This window comes from Zootoca vivipara, chromosome 2, assembly GCF_965207765.1.
Source record: "Zootoca vivipara chromosome 2, rZooViv2.hap1.1, whole genome shotgun sequence".
Taxonomy (NCBI): Eukaryota; Metazoa; Chordata; class Lepidosauria; order Squamata; family Lacertidae; genus Zootoca; species Zootoca vivipara.
The window spans coordinates 51,173,454-51,199,951 of NC_142584.1; the positions used below are offsets into that span (position 1 = coordinate 51,173,454).

Sequence of the window (26,498 nt, forward strand, 5' to 3'; positions counted from 1 at the left end):
TTCTTAGGCTGTCGGTTGTAAGAAGCATATCTTTCTACACTGTGGGCTGTATAAACAAGCCAGGGATCAATTAATTAAACCCTTATTGGTTAATTTACCTAGAAACTCTGAAACTTTCCATATCAAGTATCTCCTCAAAGGTAAGTCAAATGATATTACACTGGCAGTGGCAGAATTTCTCTTGAAGGTAATAAGAAATAAAAATCTGCACGCTCTTCATAAAACCTAGTGACTGCCTTGGTATCTTTTCCTTGTATCTCTGATGCATTTTGCTTTTGAAACTGTTTTTGTGGGTCTTTGGACCGCAATAAAGAATGTATGTGTTAAACAGTGGGGCAAATGGAAAATACTCGGGGAATATATGCAGAGTACTTAGAAGATGAAATGACCAAGGCACCTAGCCATCCTGTCTCTCCTCACTCTATCCTGAACTCATTTGTTTTATAATAGCATTGGGTTAATTGAGTCATCGTCATCAATTTTATATAGCACTGAAATTGTAAAGGTGTCTCACAAGTGGTTTACAAGTATTAAACCAACTGTAATTACATGGGAAACTCTTTCTTCAATGCTGAAAGTTGTGGTCAATTGATAGTTATGCATGAGGATAATGTTACATGTCATGAAATGTGCCCAGAGGAAACCCAACATACAGACTCACAGAACTTTGGATCACGAGGTGCCCAATGAAGGAAATACGGAGCAGTAAAGTGGTGGGATGCAGGTGGTGTGTGGGTTAAACCACTGAGCCTACGAGGTGCCCAATGAAGAAAATACGGAGCAGTAAAGTGGTGGGACGCAAGTGGCGCTGTGGGTTAAACCACTGAGCCTAGGGCTTGCTGATCAGAAGGTCGGCGGTTCGAATCCCCACGACGGGGTGAGCTCCCATTGCTCGTTCCCTGCTCCTGCCAACCTAGCAGTTCGAAAGCACGTCAAAGTGCAAGTAGATAAAGAGGTACTGCTACAGCGGGAAGGTAAACAGCATTTCCGTGCGCTGCTCTGGTTCGCCAGAAGTGGCTTTGTCATGCTGGCCACATGACCTGGAAGCTGTATGCCGGCTCCCTTGGCCAATAACGTGAGATGAGCGCCGCAACACCAGAGTCGGTCACGACTGGACCTAATGGTCAGGGGTCCCTTTACCTTTTTTAAGTGGTAGGAAGAAGTTGTGGGAAGTTGTGGTTATATTTGAATTGCTGCTGCTACAAGTATATGAGCATTTTGATATGAGCATTTTTATAGGGCAGTGGGGCTTTGGAGCTATGCTCACATCATCCAGTCATTATTTTACATCTTGGTCACTATATGACCCACAACAAAGACAGACCCAGTGGGCTTTTGTGTTGGACTGTTCCAGGAAGATTTTATTAATCAACCTTTCTGTTAGCCCAACACCAATCTTCGTTTTGTGGAAAGTTGACTGGGTTTTCTCTCTCTTTCTCATTAAATGTTCAGCGCTGGATTTTATGAGAAATATTCTTCAACTCCTCATAATCATTTATGTTCATGATTACAATAATGCAAACTTTTTCAATGAGGTGGCATTCTGCAAAAGATTGGTTGCAGCACAAAGCTTTGAGGTCCTTAGATGAAAGTTTCTGTGGAGACGCCCAAATCTATTTGTTCTTGGGACATCCATGTATATTAGCATCCCTCAACCTAGTGCTCATAGGCAGCAGTTAGAAATGATGGGAGTTCTGGTCCAAAACATCTGGAGAGCCCCAGAATGTTCACAGGGTATATTATTTATTTTTAAAAATGGAAGATTTACTTAAACCATGGGCAGCAAACCTGTAACAGAGATGCAGCAAGTGACAAAGATACCTGAGATATGTGGGGCACTAACTGAAGAGCAACAATCTCTTCCGATACTGTCTCATGCTGTACTGATACCTGTTCTCCAGTTCAGCAGACTAGAGACACTTAAGGAAGTAGGGAAGGTTGCATATACCTAACAGAGGGCATTAAAATGGCACTATTTCCAATGGGATCAAACTTGTCTACACTTGCTAAAAAGGTTGATGATCACTGACTTATACCGTAGTCATCTAGATGGTTGCTGGCATTAATGGTAGTAACTGAATGAGTGAGCATGCCTGTTATATTGTGCCCTTACACAGGACCACTAACTATACTTTCCTAATAAAGACTAGATAAGAGCCACGATAAATCATTGGCCATTCTATGAACTGGGCATGCTTAAATGAGATCTCTGTCATGGGCTAGTGAACACCAGACTTACCTTATGAAATGGCAGACATTCTGTTTTTTCATTTCTGTTCCTGGACTTCAGATCAAAGTTGTAAAGTGCTCTGCACAGGGGGAGTGGCTGTGGCAGCTGTTTGGTAACTTGCACTGAGTTTGTTGGGAAAACTCCACTGACCCCATTGATCTCTCCTAGGTACCAGTTTTCATCCAGCTGACGGTGCAATATAATGGTGTCACCTTTGTTGAACCTCAGTTCTCCGGGGTTGTGCCCTCTGTAGCTGTACAAGGCTTTAGCCTGGGGAACCTTCAAATAAAAGAAACAGAGAAGTGACATAGCTTGCAACAATCTTGAACCATGAGTGATTTGGGGCAGTTTATGTTGACTTCAAGATCATGACCAGTGTCATGGAAACGAAAACCATTTCTCCATGTCTTTAAAATGACAGGACCTAAAAAGCAGAAATTTTCGATTCATATCAGTGTCCACTACGACTTCTACCAATGAGTACTGTCTATCCTTCTCAAGTGATTTCAAGGAGTTGAAAATTGTCTTGTGAACTTCAACACTTCTCCTGATCATAATTTGGGGTTTAACAAAAAAATAAGAATAAAAAAGCTTTGTTTGTATCCCCCTATTTAGTTTTCCTTACTCTGTTTTTTCTATATATTAGAATCAGATGTTTTTTAATAATGCTTTATGAGAATCACTGCTTTCATCCTCACAGATCAGTGTGATGACAGCATAAGCAAGGCTGACTGTGCAACAAAAGGTATTCTGAGAACAAAATCCAAACTTTCTTGTTGCACAATCAAGTACATTAATAAAAATACATTGCCTGTCTTTATATGACACACAATCCAGTCTAAGGGCTTATCCACACTTACCCCTCCTTGCTCTTTCCAGGCATTGTCAATGATTTAAACCTCCATGTATGAGCACTTTCAACACTCCGCCCCCCCGAGCTTTCCCCATGGAAAATATGCTCTTTAAAGCTCAATCGGAGCAAACGTCAATCTGTGGGAAACCCAAATTGTAGCTATGATTCAGCTTTAAAGAGTGAGTTTTGGGGGGGAAGCCTTGGGGCAAAACAAACAAACAAAAACAAACGCTAGGACACAGAGCATTATTGCAGTTAAAGCACAGAAAGTTAAAGTCGTTTAGATCTCATTGATTTTCAGTGTATCAGACTGCAATATGCTTTATATTTCATAAGGGTGTTTCTTCTGTTATTTCCTAGAAAATCAAAATGGTAAGAGTTTACTGAAATCAGGAGAGTTGGGGTGTTTGCCTCTTCTTCTTCTTCTTCTTCTTCTTCTTCTTCTACTTCTACTTCTACTTCTACTTCTACTTCTTCTTCTTAAAAAACAACAACAACCACACAGCTTTTTTTGCCAGCTTCCAAAGATGTTGGGTTGCAATATCTAATTTACTGATCTGAATCCTATTTTATCCACTCCGAAACTTTCAATTTACTATACAATAGACCGGATAATTTAGTCTGCTGGAGCAAACCCAGAGAGCTTCATTGGATTCATTGTCCCTGTTGCAGGTATGATCTGAGAGCAGCTGCGCAACCTGCTCCTGGCTGCCGCCCCCTCCCAAAGAAGCATAGCAAAGATAAGGAGAAGGGTGCCGATCACTACACAATGGCTTCAAGTGTAGACTTCCCTGGGCCCATCAGGCAGGGAGCACAGGTATCGGCATCCACTCGAAAAATGAGGTTGCTATGCTCCCAGTGCCAGGAAGTGATTGAACGATACAGTTGGATGGAAACACCAGGCAGCATAAGAGACCTCATGAAAGTAAATGGACATGCTGTAGCTTCCTTTACACACCTCATACACCGTGTGTTCCAAATCTAACCTGAAATTGCTGGTGAAAATGTAAAAGTGTTACAAAGTCAAAACAGCTGCATGGAGAGGACGACCCACAATGCACTGCTTTCCAGCGATAAAGAGGACAAGTGAGGACCAGAAGAAAATGTTACAGTGTAGAGCAGGCACCCCCAAACTGTGGCCCTCCAGGTGTTTTGGCCTACAACTCCCATGATCCTTAGCTAACAGGACCAGTGGTCGGGGAAGATGGGAATTCTAGTCCAAAACATCTGGAGGGCCGAAGTTTGGGGATGCCTGGTGTAGAGTGATTCCTGTTTGCTATTCTACTTACTCCATTTCATTTCATTTCCTCTCTCAGTTTTCAATCCCCCTTCATCAGTCAGCTAACCGTGCCCACTGAACATACCCAGTCTTTACTGGAATGGGTTATTTTGGGGTGTGTGTGTGCACCCTGATAGTTTCCCCCCTTTTTTCAATACTTCTGAAAACCTCAGTGTTCTCTTTCTGGACTTCTCTTTCTGGACTTTCTACGATAAGTTCAAACTTGAGGTGGAAGCTATATCTGTTGGCAGCTGTTTAGCAGCCTATGCCAATTTCATTTCTGCTCATTTCAAAAGTATATTCCTTCCCGTTTTTCATATTGTTCTGCACTGCTGTTGTTGTATTAAATATATATATATCATGGGATCATAGAATGATAGAGTTGGAAGGCATCCCGGGGGTCATTTAGTCCAGCCCCCTGTAGTGCAGGAATCTCAGCTAAAGCATCCATGACAGATGGCCATCCAACCTCTGCTAAAAAAACCTCCAATGACCTTCATTGGTTGGCACTGACTTTGCATGTATTTTTCACAATACCGTATGTATTTTTGCATGCATTCTGCCTTAAAATATTCTATGATTCTTTTGCACACATTTGATCCTAATACATTTTTATATGTATTTTGGCATGCTTTTGGAACTGAGAGCTATATTGCAAAATCTGGAGAAGTGTGAAAACTGAAGGCTAGCTTTGTTTCAATCTATGTGCAATAATCGTCTGGGAAGCATGAATTAGGTAAAGTCACTTAAAAATGTGAACAAAATTAAAGCCGTCAAGTATCCCTACTTTCATTTACCAAATGCTAGGGGCAATCATCTGGAAAAGGGTCCTTGCCACCCAACTTGTCTTCTCAGAGACATCTGGGCTGGCTGCTGCTGTAAAGTTTTCTTTAAATAGCCACAGATCAGGCCTTGGGCTGTATATACACTATGCATTTAAATCACATTCAAAACACATTCTTTCCCCCTAAAGAATATTGGGCACTGTAGTTGACCCCTCACAGAGTTACAATTCCCAGCAACTCTTAACAAACTACAGCACCCATAATTCTTTGAGGCAAAGAATGTGCTTCAAATTTGAAGGTATAATGTGCATGAAGCCAAAGACAGGAAAGAAATGAAGAAACGACTGGAAAGTAACAGGTTGATAATGATGTCGCCTGGATTACCTGCGAAAAGGGAATGAAGAAAGGAGGGAGACAATGTGTTGGAAGCAGTCATTTTTTTTTAACTTAGGTGGAACACAATTGGTCCTCTGGCTCCCATCACCCCATGATGGCTGGGATTGAAGAGAGGTGGAATCCAGAACATCTGGAGGGTACTAGGTTGGAAAAGATCCTGACTGAAAGCCTCTGAGTTCAAATGAATCACTCCCAGGATCCAGATGGGACCAAAGCAGCCTAAATGAGCTGCGGCATCAAAGCACAAACCCTTTCTTTCTTTACAGAAAACCCAGAAGAGCCCAAGGTCAGCAACTGCCCCAGCTTATTCTGTTCATTTCTAGTCTAAAGACATCCCTACCAGTGGATTCCAGGTCTGTATTAAAATACAAGACATACACGATGCCTTTAACAGGCATTTTGAGCCCAAGTGGCATAGACTAAATATATACTGTAGTCAGCTCTACAAATGCCAAACTTCCCACCTCCCATGTTTTAGAGAACAGATTGATATTAACTGTTCATGCCAGAGACAGCAGATGCAAATGGCTTATGCTTTTTATAGTTTAACGTTAATTTCCAAAGCCCTTAAGCTTAACCCTCACCTTTCTCACATTTTGCAACTTGAGAGGAGAAATCCTCTTTTGGATATACATTAGTTGGCAGGGAAGCTAAAGCCAAGTATTACAATATGGTACGGTTATGCTCATTGTGCCTTCTGTGGGTTTCAAAACTATACTGCTGCCATCAGCAGAGAAGCCCCGAAGTTTGGAAAGGAAACAGAGTGCTCTACAATAAAGGGCTCCCCACACAAGGAAAAATCGAATGCTCATAGGCAGGGACTGCATGAATGATTTTGGAGAGACTTTTGCATTGTCATTTTTAGGCAATAAGAGAGTTCCTGTTACTCTAATGAAGTCTCTGGCATTCCTTAAACATTTGAAGTCCAACAACTTCTGAAGGTCCACACTCATACCCTACTGAGGTCAACAAGCCACACTCCTGGGGAAGTATGCAAAGGATTGCAGCCTTATGGCAGTCCCACTTATTTCCCCAGCCACTCCTGGCGGCTTACAGCATATATAAAAACATAGTAAAACATCAAGCATTAAAAGCTTCCAAATACAGGGCTTCCTTCAAATGTCTTCTAAAAGTTGTGTACAGTACTTCTTTATCTCCTTGACATCTGAAGGGAGGGAGTTCCACAGGGAGGGGGACACTATCGAGAAGGCCCTATTTATTTCCACCTAGCATTTCCTGTAGCAAATGCAATGTTTTGATTTAATACTTTAGAGCAGGCATCCCCAAACTTCGGCCCTCCAGATGTTTTGGACTACAATTCCCATCTTCCCCGACCACTGGTCCTGTTAGCTAGGGATCATGGGAGTTGTAGGCCAAAACATCTGGAGGGCCGCAGTTTGGGGGTGCCTGTTTAGAGGCTTCCAGTTCCTGAGCTCCTTGTTGTGCTTCTCAATAGTTTGCCAGCACCACTGGAAACTGTGGTTTGGTTATCACTAGTATCACTACTGGGACAGGTGGGGGTGATGGATGATTTATTATTATTATTATTATTATTATTATTATTATTATTATTATTATTTATATACTGCTCTTCATCCAAGGATCACAGGGTGATTTACAATATAAAAACTCAAAAATACATAACATAGTAACAAATAAAAACAATACAGTTTCAAAGGTTATAGATGGTTTCATTAGCCAAAGGCCTGGGAGAAGAGGAATGTTTTTGCCTTGTGCCTAAAGATATGTATTCAATGTTCATTGTTGCAGATGGATGAAGATTAATCAAAGTGATTAAAAAATAAATAAATCTGACTGTTCTTCCTTTTAAATATTACTAACTGCTCACACAATGATTCACTGTTTCCAAATTGCCCTCCCACCATCCAGCAGCAGCACAGCCTGTCAAAACTGAAGCTGAGAGAACAGTTTTTAAAAATACAATTTCTTGAAAAATGCCTTATTGTACAGAACCAAATCAAATGTGCCCAGCAAACTTTGAATTTGATGGATTTTGTAAGTCTGCTGGTGCTATTAACTGCATAGTTTTCTTCATCCATGTCACCTGAGGATTTGATGGATGCTTTTGGATCGCATTTTGTAATTGTTGTTCCCTGCCTTGGGAATCACTGCATTGAAAGGAAGATTATAAATTGCCTAAATAAAGAAAGTTGCAAAGTAATGAATTTTGCTTAGCTATACTAACTAACTGTGAGTACTGCAAACTGCAAGGCATGTAGGAAGTGGCCTTATAATAACTCAGGCCATGTCTCCATCTAGTTCAGAATCGTCTACAACTCTGCACTGACTGGCTCTGCAGAATTTAAGACAGGATTCTTTCAAATTCCCAACCAGAGATGCCAGGGACGCAGCACTGGACCCTGCAAAGCACGGGCTCTGCCAATGAGCTATGATTCTCCCTCAAATGTATAGCCCTCTCCTCTCTGCTCCAAATAGTTGGAGAACAGCCTTTACCAAAGGTGTCATGGGCTTTGAAGACACTCGATCTCGGGACGCAAGGGAGAAACGTGCTAAGAGGAAGGCATGCTTGGCAAATCCACACTATGATGAACTACTGCCCGGAAACCAATGTCCCCACTGTGGAAGGACGTGCGGATCCAGAATTGGCCTCCACAGTCACTTACGGACCCATTGTTAAAACCGTGTTTATGGAAGACAATCTTACTTGGATACGAGTGATCGCAGAAGAAGAAGAAGAAGAAGAAGAAGAAGAAGAAGAAGAAGAAGAAGAAGAAGAAGAAAGAAGCTCCAAACATGAAAGGACTTGGTACCTTCTGTTTCTCATTGACGTATTTATCTTGGCAAAACTATGCAAACTCCAAAGTGGCACCTGGTTTTTCATCACGTAGCATGGAAATGACAGCATGACAGCAGTCACGAAATTAAAAGACGCCTGCTTCTTGGGAGAAAAGCAATGACAAACCTAGACAGCATCTTAAAAAGCAGAGACATCACCTTGCCTACAAAGGTCCGTATAGTTAAAGCTATGGTTTTCCCAGTAGTGATGTATGGAAGTGAGAGCTGGACCATAAAGAAGGCTGATCGCCGAAGAATTGATGCTTTTGAATTATGGTGCTGGAGGAGACTCTTGAGAGTCCCATGGACTGCAAGAAGATCAAACCTATCCATTCTGAAGGAAATCAGCCCTGAGTGTTCACTGGAAGGACAGATCGTGAAGCTGAGGCTCCAATACTTTGGCCACCTCATGAGAAGAGAAGACTCCCTGGAAAAGACCCTGATGTTGGGAAAGGTGGAGGGCACAAGGAGAAGGGGACGACAGAGGACGAGATGGCTGGACAGTCTTCTTGAAGCTACGAACATGAGTTTGACCAAACTGCGGGAGGCAGTGGAAGACAGGAGTGCCTGGCGTGCTATGGTCCATGGGGTCACGAAGAGTCGGACACAACTAAACGACTAAACAACAACAACAAGCATGGAAATAATAGCCAAGGCTTAGTTCACACAATCAGTTAAATGAATTGTAAAGCTTTGCACGTCCTGCATTGTCTTTATTTACCACCTAACTGCCTGGGAGAAAGCAAACGATCCATGACACTTGATCTGAAACTGATTTTAGCTTTGTTTGCACTGGCTTAAATCCACAGTCTGGTTGGCCATCAGATACATTCTGACACAAAAATCACCAACAAGATCTGCCCACAGCCAATACATTGCAGGGTGCAAGTGTAGCACCAGTCTCTGCATTAGGCCAGTAGCTTTTACACCAGATCATATTATGCTGCACAATTCCTGACTGGTTAATTCCTAAACAAACATCTGATGAAGTGTGCATGCACACGAAAGCTCATACCAAAATAAAAACTTAGTTGGTCTTTAAGGTGCTATTGAAGGATTTTTTTTTGTTCCTAAACAAACAGTTGCTGGAGTGAGCCTGCTTAGGAACCATATCCCAGAAGCACTCTTGAAGTTTGTAATGCTTACCTTTGTACTGTAAGCTTGTTTTTTTAAATATACATTTGCACACCCATCTCCATCCTCCACCCAGGCAAGCAACTATCATTATCAGAGTTGAAGGGCACATTCCCATCCAAACAAAAAACACTCAAGGAAGATGTGAAGAAAGATCAGTTACCTTAGGAGACTGGGTGTGGCTGGGGAGGGGTTGTGGTCTGTGGAGGGTCCAAAGGCCAGATACAGAGGTCTGTATATGAATTTAATATAATAATAATAATAATAATAATAATAATAATAATAATAATATGGAGGGCTCCTGGGCTTGAGGTTTTCCAGCCCTGGGGTAGAAACTAACAATGTGGACTATAAACTTGGTACCTCTTTGCTTCAATTGCCAATTCATCTTTTAATGTGCCTTAGACTTAAGCAATGCTTGTAACATTTGAGCCTATATGTAATGGTGGAACAGCCAGACATTTTAGCTTCTGAGGTGTACAAATATCAGTGGAGCTTTAAAAAAAATTCCAACACATCCTGTAAAATATCTAATCCATTCATTTTATATGCAAATCTGGATATAAAAAAAAATACCCACAACAACTATTTGTGTGAGTATCGCTGAAGCAAGAATAGCTTTTACATTGTGTTCATTGTGGTATGTGAAAAGCTTCTGTTTTACTATACAGCTGCAAAGGCAAGGAGCTTTCAGTAGCTTATATGTATACTGCCTTGGAGGTTTTAAAAATCAAAACCTAGCTCTCTTTCACTTCTTCTTAAAGGATTCCTGGGATAACAAGGCACTGAATGGCTAACATGGAGGTAGAAGCCCCGTTTCTGCTTGGCCCAATCCAAACCCCTTTTTTTTACCACCTCAAAGAATTTTAAAAGAAGGGATAGCACAATAAACTGTTTCCCTAAGTTGTTGTTGTTGTTGTTTTTAAAAAAACCTTTTAGATGTTTTAAACAATCCTCTGGTCCTACACTGGTGCTTCAAGTAAATTACTACCACTGCTTTATGCTGCTTTCAATGGAGCAGCGTAGTTCTGGGTCTCAGATTCCGCTGTATATAATTCTTGTACTGTACACAAAGTTATACAAGAATTATGTGGCAGAATCTGAGAAATGGAACTGCTGGAGGGAAAGCAAAGTGATCGCTTCTTGGAACTTCCCAGGAAGCCAGAATTCAATTTCCTTTGCCAGCCCAATGACACCCCAACCTCCCTGAGGCTGATTAGAATCCTGCGATTCATTGCCGCCTTGTGTGTAACAAAACTGCCGCATACGTTTCTTCCTTAACAGAATGCCTCTGGGCGGGGGCAATCTGGAGCGGAGAAGCAGTCAGGTACAGCTGTGCATTTTTATGCTGTGACATGCTCTCGAGATTGTTCTTCTCCTCTCCTCTCCACCTCAATGCTGGCATCCTCGTAGGAGTCAACAAACAGCCTTTGCAAGTAAATAGACAATCATGTTCACAGAAAGGACCTACAGCAAGGCATCGCTGCTTTTGTCTTCTTTGTTGAAATGGTCACGTCAAGGGTGAGAAACCAATGTCAGCCCAAGGACCATGTTCCCTTTGGGAGGCCACATACCAGTGAAAGTGGGTGGAGACATGAATGTCCATTTTAGCTTTCTACAGTGGGCTAGTCTTCACACACACACACACACACACACACACACATCCCTCTCGATCATCTATACAGCCAAGCAAGAAGCATTAGTCACGTTCCACATACCACCCATGCAAAAAATTCAAGGAATGGGCATAGCTGGTAAAATATGTGTCTTGGGCAGAGGGTATGTGTCCTGAGGATATATCGGGCTGAGGTAGTCCGGGGGGCTGAGGCTGCCCATCCATGGTTTATGTCCTGCCTGTTACCTCAGAAATGTTCCACAAAAGCAAGCCAGTTTCTCCTACACCGCCTTCAAATGAGAAGCGAGGAAATTCCTCGGGGAATGTTTGGGCTCAGCCCCAAAGTTTGCCCTGAAATGCGGCCATTCCTACCATTAGGCAGAGTGAGGCAGTTGATTCAGGAAGCTGATTGAAGTTTTGTGAATTGGTAGCCAATTATTAGTTACTGAGGCTGCTGTCTTAGGTATGCTTATCTGGGAGTAAGATCCATTGAACACTTATGCAAATTACTGCTGAGTGGTTATTTATAATATTGCATTGTTAACTTATTAGTATCGTATTTTTACTATCAGAGAAGGGGAGGTGCAAAAATCTGGTTTTTAAAAAAATCACTTGAGTGGCCTTGAGCACTAAGCATTGAGTACTAAGATTACTGCATTGCAGGGGGTTGGACTAGATGACCCTTGTGGGCCCTTCCATCTCTACAGTTCTATGATGTATGATCTTCCCCCTGCATAAGGAGTTTTAGATTAACTGTTTGCCCAGTCTTTAAGGACTGCCTTTATACAGGGCAAACACAGATTTGTGTCTACACTGGTGGAAAAAGGGAGCTGCCCCAGATGTTGCATTCAGAGTTAAATGTGAATAAGCTCTTTGATCTACTGGTTTCATGTCACCCAGGGACAAAATAATAATAATAGCCACTCCCTGCAATACTCCCTCTAGGATGTCCCAGAGGCAGAAACTTTTCTTGAAGAACACACCTTTGATACTGTAAAGGTAAAGGGACCCCTGACCATTAGGTCCAGTCATGACCGACTCTGGGGTTGCGGTGCTCATCTCGCGTTATTGGCCGAGGGAGCCGGCGTACAGCTTCCAGGTCATGTGGCCAGCATGACAAAGCCGCTTCTGGTGAACCAGAGCAGCACATGGAAACGCCATTTACCTTTCCGCCGGAGCGGTACCTATTTATCTACTTGCACTTTGACGTGCTTTCGAACTGCTAGGTTGGCAGGAACTAGTTTTTAAAAAAATGATGTTCATGCTGATGCCAGCTCATGCCAAGCAAATTGTACAGGTACATGTGACTTTGGACTTGAAACTTGTTTACGCCCCTGCAGCTGACCAACAGAACAAGCAACCATTTTAGTGAACATTTCATTCTACTACAGTACCTTATAGCCCATCCAGCTTAATTTCCACTACAGGGAAGCTTCCAGAAAGGTTTTCAATCTTTGTGGTGGTTTGGCTTATATAAAGAATTACGATTCTTGAGATAACTCTTGAGCATAGCTGATTTCCCCGTTTAGTGTTCTCCAGTGACACTCAGAATTGCCGACCCAATTCTGAATGGAGCTGAGGGGAGTTCAGCCATCTCTATCTGAGAAGGAAATATCTATAATGCTTGCTTGGGCTCCACTCAGGGCCAATCCAGAACTAATTACATAGGTCTGTTTTTAAAACAAGTTGATGGGAGATGGGGAACTACAGTAGTTTGGATGAGCACTCAGCAGTTTCCTGAGCAATGAGAAGTAGCAGTACAGGATTCCCCCCCCCCCCAGTTTGTTTTTGGGTGAGAGAATGCTATAACCTTTAGAGCCCAAGCCAAAGACACACAGCCCTTATTTCTTTTTTTTTTTTGAAGCCAGGTTCAGAATCCACAAACTTTCTTTTTCAATCCCAAGAAGTGCATCACATCCCAGTAGCTTGGAGCAGATCCTTGGAGCAGATACCAACGATTGTTGCCCACAAGGGTTCAGTTCAGGAATGGCCAGTGTGGAGAGATGGAGACACTTACCTGGCCTCTTGGTACCAACATTGCTGCAGCTTACCAGGGGGAAGAGGGGAGGGGCAAGGTGGCAGGCAGGTTGGCGTGGTGCGGGCACCCTGGTGGAGCCAATCCATTGCTCACATTGTTACATTTGCTCTGTGCCAAGCTCCCCACTGCCTCACCCTGCTGGGAAGCCACAGTGATTCTGGTGCCAGGAGACTAAGCCCTGTCACCCCTTCCTGCCAGCCACACCTGGTACAGTTATAAGGGAGAACAAAACAGAGGTATATAAAATTATGAGTGATGTGGAGAAAGCGCATGGGGGAGACTTTCTGTCCCATCCTGTCCCCCAGAATACTAGAACTAAAGATGGCTCGATGAAGTTGAATGTTGATAGATTGAGCACAGACAAAAGAAGGTACTTCTTTGCATAGTTCAGGGGTGGCCAACTCCCAAGAGACTGTGATCTACTTTCAGAATTAAAATCTGGCGGTGATCTACCCCCATTTTTTGGGGTTCAGCTCAAAGTTGTTGAGCTTTTTTTAGGGAGAAGGAAAGGGGGGTGACCAGATTTGGTAGCCTTTTGGGGGGGCAGCACTGCCCAAATACTTTTCTTACAGAGGACAACAGAAACTTTTAGAGATTTCTTGGGAGAGAGTTGCATAAAAGCACTCACAAAACTGTACGCCGCACAAACTCCTTTACCCACTCCATTAACCCAGTGTTTCCCAACCAGTGTGCCTCCAGATGTTTTGGGACTACAACTCCCATCGTTCCTGACCACTGGTCTTGCTAGCTAGGGATGATGGGAGTTGTAGTCCCAAAACATCTGGAGGCACACTGGTTGGGAAACACTGCATTAACCTACCTATCAAGATTTCTTAAAAAAATACATGCCTTCATCCATTGTTAGTGTGACATCTGTGTCACCATTTCGGTAACCAACTGTTTGATATCAGGCGAGTACTGTGTCAGGGCCAGCTTCAGGGAATCTGTCATGTTTGAACGTTGTTTACTCTTTGTCATTTTTAAATATGAAAGTGCAGATTCACAGAAATAAGTACCAGTAGAACCAAAACATGAGTTCTAAAGGTGGGAAGCAAATACAAACACATAAAGACAATTGTTGCAGTGTTGTTTTCCAGGCAGACCACCTTAAGATCATAAAATTGTCCCTATTAAACTCCCATGTATCCAGAAACAGCAAAGTCCCCCCCCCCAAAAAAACACACAGCAGCATCCCCCCCTCCCAAATGCCCCTCAGGAAATCCCAATACACATAAAATTACTACTTGTGTTACCAGCATAGGATAGTTAAAACAACCTTTTGAGGGTTCAAGAGGAGGGAAGGCAGGCAGGTAAAGGGGATGATGTGCATTTCACGGGGAAGTTGAGAAGCAGAATCAGCGAGACTCCTGCCTAGAGTGGCAGCAGGCGAGTGGTGGTCAGGTGTTAGGAGAGAATATTAAGGAGCTCTTGCCTGGTGGAATGATCAGCAGTTTTCACCCACCTGGTGCCCCTGTGTAAGTTTTTGGACTACAGCTTCCATTGGCCCCTGGGGCTTCGTAGTCCAGAACCCCCTGAAAGACAGCAGGTTGGAGAAGACTGGGATAATGCAAATGCTTCCCCAGAACTTGCTGGCTTTATAAGCAGTGCATTCAAGGGGCTGCAGGGTGATCACAGAAGAGTGAGACCTGTGCCAACAGAGTGTACCCCATTCACGCCCAAGGAGAAGGTTATTTGCCCCCAAAGTTTGCAGAAGTACAAAAATATTCTAGCGGGTGCGGGAAGTCCTGAGGGGAGGATATATAATGAAGACTGAGTAGTGAGTCTGTTGCTGCTCCTGTCACCTCCTCCCGCCTCAGCCTTTCCTGTCGGCTTCCCTCCCTTGTTTGTTTGTTTGTTTGTTTGCTTGCCTCCTCCAGCCAGGAGCACCGGTGGCCCCCACCCCCGACTCCCAAGTACCCAGAGCCCTTGCCGGGGCACTGGCAAAGCTGCGCAGGTCATCCTCTCGTGGCTCCCCCGTCCGCCCCCTCCCTCCCTCCCTCCCGGCTCAGGGAGGGGGAACTGTCTGCCCCTTCCTGGCTCCGTGCTCAGCATTACATGCTTATCCATTTGAATGTAAAGAGAAGAGGAGTGGGAAAGGAGACTTGGTTTTTTTTAAAGGAGCCGGGGATCTCTCTGCTGGCATGAGGGAGCAGGAGCAATCCAGCCATTATGCGCAACGCACTCACACACACATACTGGTGAGTTCTATATCGGCAAGAGGGAAGGAGCTCTCCCTGCAATTGCCCATGGCTATTGAGCTTTGAGGAGTGGGGGAGAGACAATAGTTGTTGAGGGTTTTTTTTTAGGGGGAGAGCTCTTTTTTTCTTTTAGGCTGGCAAGCACTAAGGAACCCACGATCTACCCGCGAGCTACCAGAAACTTCCTCGCGATCTACCGGTAGATCGCGATCGACCTGTTGGACATGCCTGGCATAGTTCAACCACTGAATTGACTCCCACATGATTTAGTAAAACCATTACATTAGCCTCTCAGTAATTTAAAACAACAACAACAACACATTTCATGCCAAGTGGTCTCTGCACCAAGGGGTCTTTGACTTTTGGTAACAGCTGAAAACAATTTCACAAGCATTCGAAATTTGCTACATTTTCAAATTTAAATCTTAAACCAAAGTTTAAAATTTGAATGCTTTAATGACAATGGGTGACTTCTATCAAATACAGCCAAATATGAAATACTGTTTCATGTCCATGGTCCTGTGCATCAATTAAATGTTGTTTCTTGTCAACTATCAGGTGTTGTTACATATCAAATCAAAGTCAAATATTGAAATCGAATATCACTGTATGTTAAATACTGCGCTCAAATGTTTTAATAAACCAGAGAAGATTTAGTCAAGTGAATGTCTGAATAAAAAAACTCCAGAAGAGAATTTTTGAAAGGAACACTGGAGACAAATTCATTTCAGCTCAACTTTCAGCTCTATCGCTGGCGGTTTCAGGCTTTCCAAGGAAAACAAAAATAGATTTCTGGCCTCAGCTGAACAATGATGATGATCTAATATGCTAGAGTTACCCATTGTATAAAACAGAGGGTGAGGAGGGGGCAGAATACATACTGTGTGAAGAAAGTTGTTCAAAACTTCTGGGCTTCAGAGCTTGAAAAAAAATGTGCACTGTGATTTTGCTTAATGAGCTAGTTGCAGCTTTTGTTGACATCATATTTATTATAAGATTCCCAGCTCATATTAGCAGATTTATTTTAAAAAAGAGGGGGGAGGATCACTAAATTAAGAGATACCATGGAACACCCTATTTGCAAAATTTTACAATTCCAAAATACAGGCGTGCTTTCACTTTTGCAAGGTTGAATATACTGCCTTCAGCTGGACTTGAGGGTGGATTTCAAAACAATTCCACTGGAAAAATGGTTGTGTCCCTGTGGAGATGGCAGTATTGAGTCAGTGGCTCATGTGCTTCTGCCATCTTTATAAAAATTTGAGGAGGTTGTCCATGCCGGGTTGCTCAACCATTGCTACTGTGTCCTTTCTTTTAGCAGATCAAGATGATCAGGTGATAGTAACAATTGCAAAGTTTGGGGTTTTTTTTTAGTGGGGGCAATTAGAATAAGATCTACTATTTGATTATTGATGTAAACCCCCCAAAATGTATTTTCTATAGTTAAGTTTTTACCTGTATCTTCAGTACATTTTATTTTATGTTATTGCTGTGACTAGTGGCTGATGCAAATAAAGATTCTTCTGGTTCTGATACATAAAGACATCTAATTGGCTAGATCAGGCATCCTCAAACTGCGGCCCTCCAGATGTTTTGGCCTACAACTCCCATGATCCCTAGCTAACAGGACCAGTGGTCGGGGAAGATGGGAACTGTAGCCCAAAACATCTGGAGGGCTGAAGTTTGGGAATGCCTGGGCTAGATCATCCAGCAGTTCACCCACAAAGCCTTGAGTCAGTGAAATGCATCAAGAAGAGGCTGCATAAGAACGATTTAATGTAAAACTATTTATGAAGGGAACAAACCCTACAGGCGGCGGCTGCTTGCAATGCAGAGCCGAAACCATGGTTGCCACCCCCATGGTCCTTCTTGTGATACTCAGCAATCTCAAGGAAGGGAACAAAGAACCCGAGCCAAATAGACAATGGCGATTGGGGAAATTGCCACCATTTCCTTGCTTATCCAACTTACAATCTTTAACTCTTCGATGTATTGGCACAGATGGAGGTGAGAGAATTCTGATCTGGGCCACCTGAGATTGCAAGGGCAGCATATTTTTAAATGTTCCCTCAGATATCAAAACCCCCCTTGATATATAAAAAGCTCTGTCTGCAGTCCTGTGGGAGGAGCTGTCCTGTGTGGACAGGGAACTTCTTCAATCTATTTCCCCCACCGACGGAAGAAAAAAAAAATTCAGGTGAAGCCACCTGCTTCCAAGGTGCTCTGTGAATAAAATAGTTTAATTTTGGATGCTTTTGTTATAATGATAGGGAGCATCAAAAGCTACCTCAGAGGCGTAGCAAGCCCAGGTGGTACCCTGTGCAGAATTTTTTTTGTCAACCCCCCCCCCCAACGTGGCTCTGGCGAAAAGTGAAAAACATGAATTGCAAAAAAAACCTAGAGCTTACAGGACAAAACCGACTTCAGATATGAAATCAGCATTGAAAGAACATATAAGAACAGCTGAAAAATCTCATGCAACAGAAAATTTTAAAAAATGTTCGGGGGGCGCCCGGGGCAACCCACCCCCATCTCCCCCTTTGCTACACCACTGGGAAGGCCAGACCATTTGTTCCCCATGTCCGGTACTGGAGCAGCCCTCTTGGGTGTGGGGCAGAGGTGCTTCCCACCACCTGCTACATTATCCTTTTAGCTGGGGATGCCATGAATTGAACCTGGGATCTTTGGTATTCAAAACTTCTGGGCTTCAGGCCCTCTCTTCCTCAAGTATAAGCCAGTGGAGTCTGGTGCATCATCTGCTTGTACTGGGAACAAGGCTGTTTAGCCTCGCCTGAAACTTGGAGTCATGTGGTCAGCCACCTGCAAGTCCAGCTCTTGCTCTTGTTAATGGTTAATCCCATCAGACAGGTATGTGCATTGCCTTGAAAGGCAAGGTACATTTTGGCAAGACAATTGACAAGGAAATAATAAAAAATTACCAGTCTCTGCAATCATACGTGGCAGCCATTAACAGTTCTTTGGAAGCCATAGATCGCACTTCCAGGATGAAAGGAGAGGTTGTTATTTACACAGTTTGTGTGATCAGCTTGCAAAACGCCCACATGTCTATTGTGGAGGAATGGTGCCATTTTATGGTAACTTCATTATAATTTCAGTTCTGTTTTTCTGCTTTTTAAGCAATTGAGATAACTTCAGTCTTGTCACCTAGAACAATACTGTCAAAAAGTAAACTTGTCATTTCAATCTTTTCCTATAATTATTTTCTGGGAATTCAAGACAGTTGGAGTTTCTTTAACTTTCCTTTCTCCTCTTAGAAAAATGGCAGAGTCTCCCGCAAGCAAACAGTCCTTTTGCATGTATCTTCATGCAGTGCATCAATTATTTTTGGTATTACTTTGGTTCTTTTTAAATTTAAAGTTGGTATCTCTCTCTCTCTTTGTACTTCTGCAGCTTGCTGTGGCCTCTTTTTCCTGTTTTCCTAAGTTTCCAAGTACAGACCTTCCAAGTGTCCTATTTTCCAGGGAGAGTCCCAGATTTACAGAAGCCCTCCTGGTTTTTGATTTGATCTCAGAATGTCCCACTTTTCCTTCGGATGTTCATCAGAGAAACGATGGCGGGTGTGCAGTTATGCGACCCCCTGAGCCAAAAAGATAAGTAACTATACAATCTTTAAAAGACCTCTGAAGGCAGCCCTGTATAGAGAAGTTTTTTTAATGTTTAATGTTTAATTGTGTTTTTTAATATGTTGGAAACTGCCCAGAATGGCTGGGGCAACCCAATCAGATAGGCTGGATATAAATAATAAAGTGATGGTGTCGTTGTTGATGATGATTATGGAATAGGACGTCCCTATTGTCTTTTGAGAAATGTTGAAGGGTGTGTAAATGTCAACTCACACAATCATTTGAGGGCCCCTTCAGTCTGGTGCTGTTTTGTGGGCGTGCCCTGAAGTATGTCATTGCCATAATAATAGTGCATTAGTGGTGGATTTATACTAGACCACCAACATGTAATTCTGCTTTAATAATCATTCTGTGGTGCTTCCTTAATATTATTGCATCTTCAACTACAGCACAACGAAAGCAGGACAAAAATAAAATAAACCAGAACAGTTGTGCTATAACGAATTACAGGATTTCAGCAGGAAGTTATAGAACATGCACTGTCTGGATACAAAGCAATAGGGACCACCCTGAAACTTTTCCAGGTGCAAACAGTATTGGAAGCAGTACTGCATCTAGCGGCCCAGATACCATCACGAGTAGAAATAAGCATGAATGCATAATTAAAAGGATGCCTGGGGGGCTCTCAGTGTGGTGCAATCTCATGTGAGTGTTAGGTGGTGCTGCAGTGCAGCCAGCCAATTGCATTTCTTATGCGGAAGAGGCACATTTACTTTGTTTGTAGGTTTTCTGACACAAAATGTTAAGCTATGGCATGGGAGTAGGGGTATAGTGTTAGGGCAGGGGTCGGCAAAGTTTACCTTACCTGGGCTGGTTCACTCCAGCGGAGATTCCTCCATGGGCCGGATTGAGTACGCCCGCGATTTCCAGCATCTGCATCTGTGCAGATGTGATTTTTGGCGCCGTGAAAGCAAGTCCCCACACCGCGCTGTGCTGGTTTAGCGCAGTGCGCGGGGACTTGCTGAACAGGCCACTTGGTTTGGGGGTGGCTTGTAGGCTGGTTAAACGACCCCCGTGGGCTGCTTGTGGCCCATGGGCCTTAGGTTGCTGACCCGTTTTAGGGCGTACTCACCAAAACATGTGGCAAACCACCCACCAAAAATATGCCCTAAAGAGCTGCTTTATCAGCAGTGACTGTGGATGTAAATGATAATAATAATACGGTAACAATAATAACAATAATTTTATTGTTTATACCCCGCCCATAAAATTCATGTCCTGCACATTAAAAAATGTAAAACATTAGACATTAAAAATGGGAAGAAGTCCAGATTAAATGGAAGAAGGAGATAATGGAGATGGAGAAGAAAAAGAAGAAGAAACATAGGCTGGCATTTTGGAGATGATGATTTCATGTAAATGGTATGAAAAATGTTTGTGAATGAACAGCAGTTGTTGGATGAATAGTTTATCCCACAATAAACCCACCGCATGGAAGCTAAAACTCAGATGATGCCTTCCAAACGGTTTGCCTCAGCACACTACTTTTTCAGTCCTCAGGTTGTCAAGCTTTCACATTTCAGTAAATTGCTTCCTAATTATAGTACACAGCAGCGACATGCTAAAACGGGTTGCAGAGGGAATGGAAAGTAAACAGTGTTAAGATGCACTTTGACTCATGCAAATCACAGAGTGTTGATTCTGAAGCTGAGAAAAAAAACACTTGGCAAGTTAGATGTGCCATTCTTTTCACTGATACTTCTTGGCAAAAAAAAAAAAAAGCAAGAAAGTGTGTGTGTGAGAGAGGGGGGGGGGCGTCCTTTCCCACTACTGTAGTCTTTTGCAATGTTGGGAAGTTCATAATGGTCAAAATGGCTCTTATCTTGACAACCTGTCTAATCACAAAGCAACCATGAGGAACATGCTATGGATTCCTAGCTCTAGTCTTGCTCATGTTACACTGAATGTACAGCGAATGCAGGAAAGGGTTGGGGGGCTGGATTCACACCTATTGGCCCCATTCCAGACTCTGCATTTCCAGTGGAAGGTCTGAATGGATCCAACACATGTACAACTGTATAGGGGTAGATTACGCGAGTGCAATCATGAACGCGGCCTTTTGCACAGAAATCCTACACGTGTACAACTTACACCTATGCAGGCACTATTCAGATGTTCTGCTCAACATGCAGAGGTCTGGCATCCGATCTTCCTGTCCTCTCAACACACATTCCCTGTACCCTCCAATGCTGCACAAACAGACTAAGGAAGGGGAGGAGAAATAACTTACAGTACTCTCCTGAGCAAAGTGATATTGGGGGGGGGAGTAACCCTCTCTTCCCCGCTGCTTCTATTCTCAGCATGTTGCCTCAAATAGATCACTCAAAAGTAGATAAGAGACTAGTTTATTCCTGCATTTTATCCTTCAGACGGCACCGCATCGTCCTCAGGCATGGTGATATTATTACCGGTATTTGACCACAGCAGAAACTGAATATTGGAGGTTTAGTGCAGCAAGGTGCTGTGGTAGAAACTTTAAAATGATCAGGATTGCTGTGGGTGGTGGGTGTGGAGACATCAGCTGTGGCATTAAGTAGCAGGTTTAGAGAAGGAAGGGAGCAGTTATCTGGCAAGTTTCACAAGGCCAGAGTGAGGGTTCTGGACAGATGTTGCCTTTGTAACCTTATCTAGATAGCCTTATCAGAGTAGCACCATTAATTTCTTGGATGATTGATATCTATATTGCTAGTTTGCAATTAGTTTTTCTGGAAGGTCCCTTTCATGATGGGGAGGGCTGTGCAAGGCCCAGCTTCTCAAAGCATCCTGCTGCTTGGATACTCCATACACCTCTTTCCTCTGTGGCATATTCAGGTGGAAAAAGGCTCAATCACCAAACAATGGCCGGGTGACTAGAATCAAGCAACCCTAATCACAAAAACATGCCTTCTCTTCCTCCTTCCCCCTCAGACTTCCCCTTGTTAGTGATAACCATGCTTTATTGTGACATCCCTGGTTTATATAATCAGGGTATGAATTGAAGGCCCAAAGAGTGGGAAATAACTCATTCTTTTATGATTAGAGATTATAGTCTAATCCAGGGATAGTCTAAACCAGGATTGGAGATCCTGGTGCCAGACTACAACTTCCATCATCCCAGATTATTGCCCATGCTGGCTGGGACTTCTAGGAATTGGAGTCCAACAACATCTAGAGGGTCATAGGTTCTCCATCTTGACTATGTACTCCTCCTACTTTCATACACCCCAGCCAGTGTGGTGTAGTGGTTAAGAGCAGTGGACTCGTAATCTGGTGAACTGGGTTCGCTTCCCTGCTCCTGCACATGCAACTGTTGGGTGACCTTGGGCTAGTCACACTTCTCTGAAGTCTCTCAGCCCCACTCACCTCACAGAGTGTTTGTTGTGGGGGAGGAAGGGAAAGGAGATTGTTAGCCGCTTTGAAACTCCTTCGGGTAGTGATAAAGCGGGATATCAAATCCAAACTCTTCTTCTTCTCTTCCTGCTATGCACCACTGCCTACTACTATAAAAACAACAAAGAAATGTGTGGCACCTTAAAAGGGCATCTTAAATCTATTTTGGTAAGCCACCTGTAAGGTGCATAGGAATCTAATAAATAAACAAGTACAGCTCTATCAAAAGTCTAAATTAACTTTTGTCAACCTGGTGCCCTCCAGATGTTTTGGATTAAGCTTCCCACCAGCCTCAGTCAACATGATTGTGCTGGCTGGGGTGTATGAAAATTATAGTGTGGCTCTCAGACTGTATGTAGCACATCAGGTACTTGAAACGTCCCCTTGTTTTTATGACTGCAGTAAGAAAGGCCATGGGAACTGAAAGTTGACCGAGCAGCTGGGAGGCTACAATGCATGCATAACAGGCATACCATGCATAGCTTGGGAGCTGTGTGTCAAGCAGTCTCTCTCATGTCAATAAGAGCAGGTTGTCCTTTCTAGCATGCAAACACCAGTGGTGTAATGAGCTACATTCCAAGACAAGGCCACAAGGGATCTGTGAAGGCCAGTTTTGGAGGGTAATTTTGGAAGAACAAGTTAGACAAATCCCATCTGTGCCTTCAAAAGAGGGGGAAAAGGATGTCTCTGAAAGCTAAGAAAATATTGCAGCATATATATTCAGGGGTTTGTGAGAAAGTGGCAACACTGGAGTTGAGTGTATTTTTATCTCAGCAGTTGATTTATGTGTCTCATCAGTGGCATGGGAAGGGTATTATTCTCTTGCTCACACAGGGAAGGTTGCATGCAAGGAAGGTCCTCACAGCAGAAGGCACCCAAAGAAACATTTTTATATCTAGGTGAACCAGTGGCATCTCATTGAGACAGCAATGGGATTTATCTTTTGGACTGGCCCAGTTTGATCCAGTGTTAATTGACCTAGATCACGTTCATAACAACCCGAATAGCTCTTTGTAATTAATGGGCAAGATCCTTGGCTGGGTGAAGGAAAACAAAGGGAGTGAACCCTGCTATATCCACGGAGGTAGTTCTTGTGCAGGAAGCCTCATCCAAAAGCATCTCTCTCTTTGTGTCAGTGCTGGATTTCCTCTTTCTCCTTTCCTTTGATTCAAGGCTGGTTCTTCCTTCGTACGTTAGTGTATATATTTCACATGGAGAGAATGGATTTAATGGGTCTAAAGCACCATCTTTTAAATTATTTAAGCTCCCTTGTGTTCTGCTCTGTCCAAACCCTTTGTTCATCTTGGCTAGATAAAGTGAGTTCCCTGCAATTTACTTGTATTTTGGAGGAAAGGCTTTCTTTTTTAGAAGACTTTTAAAAAGCAAAGTCTTGTTTCTATGCCTAGGCTTTAAAGATCTAAAGAAACTTTTCTATTCTTTTTGGTAACAGTCTATGATTGCCCCAATTTTTGTGTATGCCAAAATTCCTCCTGTTCTCATGATTGAGCAGCCCACTGTACATTATTAAAGAGTCTCTGTCTCCCATTTAGAGATGGCAGAACATCCAGGATGGGAGTGCACTGATCAAAGCAGCGCATAAAAACAGAGAACTTTCAGAAAAGTCTGAATATTTTTCAGATGACACTGCATATCTGAAAGAAAAAGTTGCAATGTTATTGTCTGTGGAAGGAAAATTCCCAGTTCTTTTCTCCCTTTCCATCATTATCATTTATGTTATACAGTTCTCTGTGTTCACCTCTCATACACGATTTCAATAATTTTACATCAGCTGCCTAAGGCAGGTCAATATTCACTGCTGTACTGCAGTGCAGATATATGGCAGCAGCTGGCTCTGAGAAACAGTAGCTTTCAATATGCCACTTACAATACATATCTACTCTGAAGTAAGTCCCATTGGATTCAGTGGGGCATAATCCCAGGGTTAGTAAATGGGCATAGGACTGCAATTTTATTGAGACCGTAACTTAGTTGAGATTTGAACCACACACTTTCTGGCTCTTGTTCTTAACCTCTGTACTAGCTCCAATATATTTCTCAGAAATGATTGAACGGCCTTAGAGGGCATGACTACATTATTATCCATCCTCTGCTGCTGTTAATCTCCCAAAGCTGGCAGTGTGACCCTATAGCCTTTCTGAAAGTGTGTTTTCTGTTTTTGATACCGAGCATCATTATTACTAATGGTCATTATCTTAGCAAGTTTTAGTATTAGTGGTGTACAGTAGTGGAAGGGGAAATAAAGAGAGGGCAGCTTGGGGACTTTTTCCAGGTCAGGAGGGATGATTTAAACTGCTGATGCACCGGGTGATGGAAGTACCATCCTTTTTCTAGGTTGTGAATTAGGTGAGAACGAGATTTTCCAGCTTGTGACAGATTAGCATAGTAGCAGTCAGAGGAAGAGAAGAATGATCAAGCAGAGAATGGATACTTTTTAACTTTTCTTTAATGGGGTTCCTACTTCAGTCAAGCAGTTTAACCAGGGACACTTCTTTGTGTGAGCATTTGCCTTTCATATTAAAAGATACGGTAAAGGATGCATTACAGGTGGCTTAAAAAGGTCTGTTGAATCTAAATGTGTTTTACAAGTTGAAATTGATGCAGTCAGAAGTAAGCACCCACTGAGTTCAAAGGGGCTTGCTCCCGGGTAAGCAACTATGCATAGGATTGCAGCCATGCTGATCCTAATAAATTAGGTATTGCACATTATAGCGCTGCTCTTTGGTGTGCATGTGTTTATGATTGTGCAAATATATGTGTGTGGATCTCAATTGTGGCTTTGTGTGTAAATCTGTATGCATTACATGTGTTTTGGTTTGAGCACAGGTCTTTATAAGAGCCTAGCATGCCATTTTTTTATTTTTTTTAAACCCCTAAAACTTGAATGACTTTAAGAGAATTGAAGAAACTATTATTTCCTGGGAGCATAGCTGCCAATGAAGCATAGCTATGCTGAGTAAGTCATAACCATGGGGTTCATTTTAAGTACTATTTATATGTTTCTAAACATGGCTATGGGGTGTGTGATGATAATATGTTCCTGAACTTCAAAAGTCACCACTACTGTAAATACTGGACAATTTACATTTCTTCAGGTGTCCAAGAACCCCATACCCACCTTTAATCAGCATCTGACATGTCAGTATTTTTACTGTTTTAAAGCAGTTTCTCAAATTACCGGTAGTGTCAATTTTCCAGAATGCTTTTGGAAAGTTTCCATAGTGTGTTTCCCCCTGCTATGGGATGAAGTCAGTGTGTTTTCCTTCTTAACATGTGCTGACTTTATTTTTTGTTTACTGAAGAGACATTTAAAACGAAACATAGGAGAAATGGAGGCAACAGGAACAGCAGTGGTCCAACACGACATGGCAGCAGAGTGGGATAAATTGCCCCCCAAATACTGAGAAAATACATGATGTGACCTCTGACAAGCATTTGAGAATCGCATTCTGGGAAGCAAGTCTCAAAGATTTTTTACAGGGACCAAATATTTTTGTTAACCTAAACTTTCAAGAAAAAGTCAGGTCACGGAAACTGCACAAAAATAAAGATGAATTAATATTTGATATAGTCCACAATTAATTCTTCTTATGTATCTGTGGAATGCAAGAACATCTTCCTTCACCTTCATTCCTTAGCCTCCTTTAAGTTTAAACCAACATGATTTTCAGATTTCTTTGTGTGAACACTTTCAGGAGTACCAAAAATTTCTTTTCTGTTTGAAAGTTTTTTGAGCATTCTTTTTTTTGTAAAAAAAAAAAGAAAAGCCTTTCCATTCATTTATACTGCTTTCAATTGCTCTCGTTCTCAACTGCATTCACTTGCCTCATGTCATGTAACCATATATGATTGACTACCTCCTATTATGACATCATCTCATTTATTATATGATCTGTCATTGGCTGGGATGATCTATGTGGCTAATTCAGGAAAGAGAAAGAAATAGCAGTTAGGGGGAAAGATGATGAATCTTTGCTGTAGCCAGAAAGAAAATACCGCATGGAAGTCGCTATTGCTGATCGAAAAGTAAAAATAGTATTTGGTGCAGCACTCTTATTTTTAGGTTTCACAGACCCAACTTTCCGCTCTTCCCGATCCTTGCAAAATAGATCTGGATGGAGA

General features: G+C 42.6%; 1 protein-coding gene across 8 annotated transcripts in view; it reads right to left on the reverse strand.

Moving 5' to 3' along the window:
- The window catches only part of SH3RF2 (SH3 domain containing ring finger 2), a 100,902-nt gene that overhangs the window by 42,693 nt on the left and 31,711 nt on the right, over nt 1-26,498 (reverse strand). For all 8 annotated transcript variants that reach the window (XM_035105346.3, XM_035105342.3, XM_088661874.1 and 5 more), the window contains one exon: nt 2,240-2,509. In XM_035105346.3, the coding sequence (XP_034961237.3) occupies nt 2,240-2,509 (270 nt within the window). The remainder of the gene's footprint in view (nt 1-2,239; nt 2,510-26,498) is intronic.